We start from the raw sequence: 9,455 nt of genomic DNA on the forward strand, positions 1-9,455 counted from the left end.
GAGACACCCCGGTACACAAGTACCGTAATTGGCCCGCTACGGAGCCCCTCCTGGTCAACCAGTGCGCTATGATGCTGGCTAACGGAGACTGGGACTCGACGGAATGCGACACCACGATCCCCAAGTGGAGCATGTGCGAGGACCCAGCAGAGCCGGCGGTGTGCCCCCTGAGGCTCCGATGCCACGCCGTTCAAAATCGTGAGCAATTTGAAGAACGTGATGGAGTGCTGCTGGTTGTGTGCTAAGCAGTGTAACTGCCGGTCCTTCAGTTTGGCGAGGAATCTAGACTGCCAGATGAATTACTACAACATCAACAACCCGGCAACACAGTACACTAATCAGAAATGCACCTACTTCGAATCCAGACTGGAAGACTAGATCATTACATGCCCATCACTGCAAACGGGACGTACCTTTCGTTTTAAAGCACACACACTTTGATGAACTTATGTCATACCAAAACTTAAACGTCTTACTGGAAACAGCGCCATCTTATGGTTTCGTTTAGCATTGTCCGATTTGAGTCCTCGATTCATATGCAAAACATAGTCAGACTGCAAAAAAGTATGTTCTCAAGACTTCTGTATTTATCAATGCACACGGAGACGATTTCCCATTTACTTGAACCTGACCCTAATATCTAAGGAGTCATTCTAACTGATTGAGAACTAGCTGAATATATAGAGATGAGTGAAATAAAAATAACACCTGAATGAACGCTCTTGCGTCAAAACTCGTCACATGAGACGTCTCAGTTGAGATTGCCTATCTGCATCATTCTCCGCCATCTTTGTCGTTAAGTCTCTGATATGCGGTACAGCGCTTGTGTTGATCGCTTCAGACCTTGCGCGTCGTGGATTTTGTTGTGAGATGTTTTTTTCAATAAAACTATTTCCATTGCGACCGTTGCCTGATTGATAGGTCAATCCAGGGACGCTAACACTCCGAGTGGCAGCATCGGGGGGGGGGGGGGGGTGTTGTGTTACCCCTCGTAGTTACCCCCCCGCCCAATATTTTGGAACGCTTTCATTTTTTTCAAACGAGTATCCTTTCTTCATGAGCGCCCTTTTTAACAATACCCTTTTTGAAACGTTTCGCGAAAGTCGGCAATTGTGCCGTCATGAAAAGCGCCACCTATTGCCCGAAAGTGCCCATGATCTTCTGCTTTGAACAGCGCCCCATTGGAAAGAGGGTGTCTAGCCTCCCCCCCCCCTCCTCCCGGATTCGTCTGCACCACGCTTTGCGTAAAGGAAAGGGCAGTTTTGCCAGATATGGGGCATGCAGCCTTTTTGTACATGGAAATATGTTGCATTTGGGCGGTTCTTATGAATATCCTTATAGAAAAGGTGAAATAAACAAATAAAGAAAAGTTTATGCAAGATTGTTGCGCGTTAGGTAAAAAGGCAGTGTTCACAGACCTCTTGCGGCATGACGTCAAACCAGACTGGCTGCATGTCAGCGATGCTGGGGGCAATCTAGACTCTTAGCAGTAAAGATAGACTCTTATTCAACTCATTATCTTCACACTTTATTGTGTTTCGTGGATAAATATGGTACGCATTTTGAGGATTTAGCTTAATAAATTCTAAACAAAACGTTTCAAATATAAAGTTGAAAGAAGAGAGATTGGACCTCGTATATGCACATAAGATATAGTAACCTTCACGATAATTTGTACAGTATGTCCTTTAAAACTTTAAACTTTTTTTTTACCACCATATAAACCAATAGGATTGAGGAACCGTGAAGACATTGAGCTCAATATACTGTTACTTGGTACACAACAAGTTTAATGCACCGACCGGCGAAGTATAAACTTGCTGATATAGGATCTCACTCTGATTAGGATCTGACTTTGGCAGACAGATAACATTGCAAGCAGGTTTTACACAAGTTGTATCCTATACTTAAATCAGTAATCCTCAATCGATTCGGTAGGTGTGTTTCTGTTGCGCAATAATTGTGTATGTATATCTACGGCGTTTTAAAATACATGTAGTTGTGTTTCTTACTTCTAAAAACTACTTGAAGAAAAAATAATTCGGTAAACCTATGGTAGATATATTATGTAAGCGTTTGTTGTTACATTGATATTGGTAATATATTTTATTTTACAATCAGCATTTTTCCATGCACCAACATCTCACATTTCCTGCATTAAAGGAACTTTTGCTGCAATAAATGTCTAATTCATATTGATACAGGGCCATGTGCTGCGATTATCGGTGTTTGATGCATTGAATGCCAGTTTGGATTCCGTGCATAAACAGTATAGATGGTGCGTGTTCGACGCAAAGTACGCAAGACCAATGGGCAGTCCATATGGGTACTTCACCCGAATTTTAATGCGAAGCAGTAAACGTTGCAATGAAACCACAATTGTCGACGTCATGACATTCGCTTCGCTTTCGCTTGAAGTTATTTTCATGTCAATGTGCACAAATCAAGCCCGTATACGTCTTGGCGTGTGCGCCAAACACCATGGCGGAAATGCCACCAGACGTCAGACCCCCTGAGGCATGTTCATGCTTCATGCGAATGCCAAACCAATTTAACGTCACAATACATTCACTGCGAAATTGTTTTCAAGTTTTTCTTCAACTTAAAATGTGTTCAACTTTTGCGAATTCGCAGCGCGAATGACATCACATAAGAGTATGAACCATTTATGTTCACTTGTGCAAGGAGGCCCTATGGGAAGGCGTTAGCAGCCGCCGTGTTTGAGTCAAACTACGCCCAGCTCGCATAAGTCAAACTATCCATAAGATGCATGTGCGTCGGGGTGATTAAATTCAATATTGGGGTTTGCCCTTCACCGACGTATTTTATAAACACTGGATACTTAGTGCTGTCCCGAGTGATTGTGAGAAAAAAAATCACTCGGGTGGGTTCGAGTCCCATCCGTCAAAATCACTCGAGACAACACAAAGTATACAAACAGTGTTTATAGAAATACGTCGGCGAAGAGCAAAACCCTATATATCATTTATTACATGCGAAGGATTAGTTGAGCATTTTATTCAAACAACATTCGATTAAAAAGTATGTTACAGTTTAATGGAGAAAATAATTGAAAAATCGAGCACAGAAATTGACAGGAGCGGGGATTGAACCGCAACCCTTCCGATAGCTGCCTTGTCATTTCTTTGGTTCAACTTTCTTAATACAATATATGCTCCTTGTCATTTAATATATAAATATATAAAGAAGAAAAAATAAAATAACACACTTTCATCACAAAAACATTCTTTGTACAGTACGCTATAATTTTTTAAACGGTCGATTTGTATTTGAAACACTTTGGCAATGAATTTCCACGGACTTGAAATTCACACTGTTATAACACTGTTATTAAGCCCGGTTCATGCTCGGCGTGAAAGCGAAAGCGAACCCGAATTTGTGACGTCAAGGCAAGTATTCGCGCTGCGAATTCTTAAAAGTGGAACGAATTTCAACTCGGGCGAATTTCGCAGCGAATGTTTCATGACGTCAACTTCGCTTCGCATTCGCTTTCGCATAAAGTACGAACCGGGCTTTAGGCGCGCTTCAATTTATTTGCAATTTCGTGTCTTGACCATTCACTTTAGTTTGACCGCATTATTAAAGCACAATGAAATGTAACAGCAATCAATTCGATTTCGATACTCAGCGATCGCAAGCTTCGGAATCGATACTTATGGACGCTATCAAGCCTGACCCGTCAATGTCAAGACCAAGACAGCCATGCCGAATGCAGCGAATGCCAAGTAGCAGACAGTGCCGATGATACAGCCAGCTACAGCGTACTTCAAGGCCACTCTTGATGCAGCAACAGCGCCGTCATAGTCACCTGCAACGGCCTTCACACGAGACTGTTCAGATACAAGCGGACACACGACACAATTAAGCATCCAACAATAACGTCCAAAGACGTAACTCTGGGAGAGGGGGAGGGTGATATCCCCAAAGTGGACCGGAAGATGGGCCATTAGAATTGAATCATCCCCCAGATTGATGTTGTGAGAAAAAAAAGATGATTTGAAGATTGTCTTGTTACTTTCCAACGGTCAAAATGTATTACTTTGTTTTAGGAAAAGAGGAGAACAAACAGTACAAAAGCTTTCAAGCGCGCAACATGTACATTAGATTGTATCATGAACAGCGCCTCCTAGTGTCACGAGGTGTCGAGCCCCCCTTCCCCTCCACTTTTCGAATTGCCACGGCAGGGCATTTAAAGATTTCGCCGTATGGTCATCCCCCCCCCCACTCGCCGACACGGATGTTCGCCACTGCGACCTTAATCATGCGACTTTAATCATGGTGCACATCATCACTATGTCCCTCGGATACCTTGATCGTTGTCAAAGAAAGAGGTACATAATGTAGCAGTGCGCGTGAGTAAATGACGCAGACGATTAATAACGACCGAACCATTGAACTTATGCAGATAGGAAGTTTTTCAGGACTACTAAGTGTGTGGTAGCGTACCTCATGGTTCTTGATCATTCCCACTAAGCCGAATGGTAGGAAGCAGCAGAGGAAGACAAAGAGTGAGAGTGTGCAATGATCGGAGGCATACTGGGTAGGAGGCGGATCCTGCTGGGCCGTGTGTACGATGATCTCGCATTGTGGTTCCTCACAGCCAGCCTCGGTACCAGACTGCAAACGATCAAGTAAAAAATGTGGCGGATTTTATACGTTTTAATACTGAGGAGAAACAGATTGTTATTATTATTATTATTTGATTAATAATAATAATATTATTACAGTTCCTTCATCACACTTCGATCTGAATTAGTCTCAATTTCCATCCAGTTTTCTCAGCTGTCTAGATAGGCTACCGTGAATGTGAATTTGACAACGGGGCTTTAAGAATGCACGTGGGAAAACACGATCTGACTTTCATAACTCAATTTTAAATGTATAATTTGGATTAAGATGTATAGTTTGGATTTTTTCGTCCACCAAATTCACACACTGGTACATTACTCAATGCGTATATAATGTCCATTTGAATTACACATTCACGTGCTCGTGGTGTTATTTGTCATCCACAAAATGGCTTCCGCAATATTGTTCGGCAGGTTTTCGTGACCGAAAGTAGTTTAATGTGGAACGACAAACTGAATATAGTTGAAAATTTTACAAATCTAAAAAAATAAAGGCAAAAGGTGAAATTTAGAAAGTACAGCAGTAATAGTCTAAGAAAGACTTGTAGCCTTTGAGAAGCTTGGCGACGCTAACTCTGCCGCCATCATGGAATCACGTCGTTTACATCACGATGTTGTCGAGTCCATACGCCCCTGTACTCGCGGGTTAAAGACTTGCCGGTTGTGCGCTTGGGAAACCGGTATCATGCAAACCTGATTTAATTACGGTGACCGCTCGATAGTCCGAAGGCAGTGGCGCACCCAAAGGGGGGGGGGGGGGGGGGGGGCCCTCGGGGATTTGAGCCCCCCAGGAGGTTGTAATTTTTTGGGCGGGTAAATTAATTTATTTAGTCCCACGATTTGACCGTGGTGATTTGTATGTGGCCTATTTTCGAGTAGTATAATAGGGGTGTAAATGGCGCCAATTTTTTTCCACGGCCAAAAAATTTGGGCAACATTTAAAAAAAAAAAAAATGTCTAAAAAAAAAAGACAAAAAAAATTGTGAGCCCCCAAAGCCAAATCCTGGGTGCGCCACTATTTGAAGGTTCGATAATCCAAAGGTTCATTAATCCGAAGGTTCAATAGTCCGTAGGTTTAATAGTCCAAAGGCTCGATAGTCCGAAGTGTTCATTAATCCGAAAATAGAGTAAGAGGATAGTCCGAATACACGATAAAGTTCGATATCCGAATCGACAGCATTGAACATTATTATCGATTCGGACTATTAAACCTTGTTTTTACTAAGGACTATTGAACCTTCCGACTCATTAGCTTTATTCTTAATTCAGATCATCAAACCTTGGGATCAATAAACCTTTGGACTATGGAACGTTCGGACTAAGGGGTGGACCCCGTAATAACACACCCTAACACCGACCTGTCTCTCTGTGAAAGTCAAATAAGACAAAACACATTCACTTTTTGGCACGTAGACAGTGGCGTTGCAAGGAATTTTTCAGTGGGTGGGGGGGGGGGAGCGCTGGGGGGGGGGGGGGGCTGGAACATTTCATGGGGGGCGTCATGTAGATCAATGATAATTTTTTTTAATACTCAAAATCTCAGTGGGGGGGGGGGGCGACTGGGGGGACAAGGTTTTATGGGGGGGGGGGGGCTCTATTGCTCCATCACTCTTTGTGTGTGCATTGCTTACCTCTGCACTGGCTGACTTGTCTCTAGGTTTCATGTCACCAGTGGGCGTGGTCAGAGTGGTAACGAAGAAAGTCCCTGGTCTAGGTAAGCTGTCTCTTTTTCCAGTCTCGTCTAACATATTGTAAGCTGTCGGGAATAACAATTGCTCAACTTCATGGCACAACTCAAACATCGGATAGTAGAGTTCAATTTAAAAAAATCAACACCCTCTTTTAAAAAATCCAAAGAAAGAACAAACATACAGAGAATGTCTTAATTTAATTATTGATTTTCTTTTATCCTGTCGAGAAGTGATCACTGACGAATAGCCAGTGACAAATCAGTGAAGGCGGAAATAAAGTCACATAACTATGAACTAACACACTGCATTTAAAGCAACGCTTTACCGATTTGCCCCCGAACAAAAAGAAAAAAAAAGGAGGAACTTTTTTTTTTTAAACAAAATGGGGTGTTAATGGGGGTGGGGTGGACAATATAATGTCCCCCCGCCCACCCTCGAAAACAATGATAAATTGAGAATATGCTACAATGATTTTGGGGGCCTTGCCCATGGCGAGGCCCATGATCATTTTGAGCCCAGACAAACATGTTATTTCAAGGCCTTTGTGGTGCTGAAGTCAAGTCTCTTACGGAATTGAGGTGATGGTGGTGGGGATGGCATGACTCCCTCTGATTCCACCTGTCGTAGGCCTACAGTGAAGTGTACTTGCAGGAAACGGAAGAAGCCTGCGATGAAGAGGAACCGCTGATGCCCCGATTAGTCCTGATCCTCCTTGGCAAATTTAGACATGAACGTTCAGTCTTAGAAATATTCACATGTAAAAATAGTATGTTGGACCATATAAGGATTATGTATACTGCACTACGAAAAAGACATGTTTAAATGAGTTTAAAATGTCTTTACAGGCTACAGCAGAGTAAGCTCTTAATTATTCTTGTGATGTTTTGTTTAATAATCCCCGATGAGCGCAGTAAGCAGCATTTTTTCTAAATATTGCGAACGAAGTAAGAGGGCGCTATTTGGGTAATTGGTTTCTACATGGGATAGGTGCTTTTACAAAATGTGCGGATTTACCAGAAACTGTATGGAAACCCGGTGAACGAGTTTCCCAATTTCCCCTGAAGGTTTTTAAAAACATTTTCCATCTTATCGTTAAGTTCCCGAATTCTATGAAAATCGAGTCCTCAGAGCAAGTGATTTCATGTTGGTTGATCGCTGACATAGATGATTGCTTCCCTGCTCTTTCCCGGCTGTATTTACTTCAGTTTGATCTTATTTTGCAATTACTAATTCTTAAGTGTAAATAATCTCCCACCCTTACCTTAAGATTCCTACTTTAGCCCCTGTCTAATACTGAATACTCTCCCCAAATTTTCCAGCTAATATTCGCAGTTTTTTCGAAACAAGGGAAGGAATGATTGGGTTAACCGGTGAAGAACAATATGATCACAATCTCACTGAGTCCCACTCTCATCCATTCCCTGAAGCTCACACTGCACGTTTGAGGATTATTGAGGTTTTAACCTATTAATCAGCAAAGACGATGACGCGTTGCATTCACAATTGCTTGAAGTTTCAAAGAAAAATATAATACACAATTCCCAAACAGCCCTTGACAAGAAGTTAAACAACAGCAATTCCGAAATTGAAGAATCTCCAAATAACATACCTTTTTTAATGCAGATCTCTCCTTGTCGCTGAGGAGATTCTCAATTCATGTGCCAAGCATCAGTATACCGTATCTCAAATGAAATTTCATATATCAACGCAGAGGCACATCTTCGGACTTTTCGTTTCGTCCCCTGCTGACGTCAACTAAACTAAGCAAAGAGTTTCACCTTGTTTCTACTCTCGCAATCACAGGAATGTGCGCTATATATATACATTTTGCAATAGCATTCCTTGTTTTCTTTTGAATTGTTTCAAACAGTCTCACGATCAGCAAAGTCTGTACTTTCCCTTAATCTATATTTGCAGATCGCTTTAATTGCTGAGTACATGGATATCTTTGACCCTGAAAATTGCCAGAGGACTGGAATCCACCACCTTACATGCATGTTTGCAGGTCCAAGTCACTGGCGTAACTGAGGAGAGGAGAGGGTGGGGGCGGCACGGCACGTGGGGCACGTCCCCCAGCCCTCTTGCGTGTCATCATTTATAGAAGTCAATTGACTGATCGTTGGAATTGAAGAGTAGGGGCCTAATTAACTAAATCGTGTTTCGTGATCAAAGGGATGTGCATGGTTTTTCTCTTTGTATAAGTGTAATATCAACTGAGCTGAAACTTCAACAGGTTAGGTTTTGAACATATTCCTCTTTGGGTTTTGAGTGGTGTTATTATTGGAAACGAATGAAGTACAAATGATTTTACATGCCTTTAAGCCCCATCGTGGCTCGCAAAACATGTCAAAGCCCTCTTGCGGGGTACCTAAAATCCAATGTTTTTTGTGTCCGTGAATAGGAAAACGCACTAATTCATTAAGGACCGAAGCGTAGAATATTAACAATCATTTTAACAACTACCGTGTCAGATTTAACTGCGGATATGTAATTAGCATAACAATCTCTGCCAGACCACTTACTTTCATAATGATCGATCATTTCATTTACAAGGGGAATTCCCCGGCTGCAAGAGGAACAGAAAACCTGTCTTTCAAAGCTCGAGAAGCATATTCACCACAGAAGTCGAATGATTCCCTATTGTATGGTGGCCCTGAAGGGACATCGCATATCGCAAACGTGTGCGCACATATTCGCGATAAATTTTGCGACATCGCATACGTGTGTGCACACATTCGCGATAAATTTCGCGACATCGCATACGTATGCGCACACGTTTGCGATATGCGATGTCCCTTCAGGGCCACCATGCTATTGTAATAATCAGTACTCTTTACCCTTGACGTGACAAATGCGAATATCCCTGACTTCTTCCAAATAACAATGTTGTCATCGCCAGATTGTTTTGATGTTACGCGCATGCGTGTTAACCTCATAATGATTGATTACCACCAAATATAATCACACATTGTGAAACACAACACATGAGGGTGCAGCAAGTGCCAGGAAGCTATTACATGTATTATTAAACGTCTACGTACGAAACCTAATTTGCATGCACACGGCATGACTATTTCGATCCTATATGCAGTAGAACAGTATACACGCTTACAGA

At 42.2% G+C, this 9,455-nt stretch overlaps 1 protein-coding gene across 2 annotated transcripts; it reads right to left on the bottom strand.

The window, feature by feature from the left end:
- Positions 1–3,464: 3,464 nt before the first annotated feature.
- LOC119726107 lies at positions 3,465–8,072 on the bottom strand. Of its 2 annotated transcripts, none has more exons than XM_038197720.1 (5): positions 7,950–8,072; positions 6,910–7,048; positions 6,281–6,405; positions 4,468–4,638; positions 3,465–3,851 (listed from the first exon to the last, which is right to left on the bottom strand). In XM_038197720.1, the coding sequence occupies exons 2-5, from the start codon at positions 6,938–6,940 to the stop codon at positions 3,687–3,689; spliced, it is 492 nt and encodes a 163-aa protein (XP_038053648.1). In that variant the 5' UTR covers positions 6,941–7,048; positions 7,950–8,072; the 3' UTR covers positions 3,465–3,686. The 2 variants fall into 2 exon arrangements, with proteins under 2 accessions (XP_038053648.1, XP_038053647.1); XM_038197719.1 differs by having other exon boundaries at positions 6,910–7,051.
- Positions 8,073–9,455: the final 1,383 nt, after the last annotated feature.

The sequence above is a fragment of the Patiria miniata genome, unplaced genomic scaffold (genome assembly GCF_015706575.1).
Source record: "Patiria miniata isolate m_02_andy unplaced genomic scaffold, ASM1570657v1 HiC_scaffold_19, whole genome shotgun sequence".
NCBI lineage: Eukaryota > Metazoa > Echinodermata > Asteroidea > Valvatida > Asterinidae > Patiria > Patiria miniata.

Bases quoted from the DNA above. Each gene is read 5' to 3' on its own strand.
- LOC119726107 (XM_038197720.1), bottom strand. From the start codon at position 6,940: ATGCCATCCCCACCACCATCACCTCAATTCC. The intron at 4,639-6,280 runs GTAAGCAATGCA...GATCGTTTGCAG, and splicing joins ACAAGTCAGCCAGTGCAGAG to TCTGGTACCGAGGCTGGCTG. The intron at 3,852-4,467 runs GTACGCTACCAC...GTATCTGAACAG, and splicing joins GAATGATCAAGAACCATGAG to TCTCGTGTGAAGGCCGTTGC.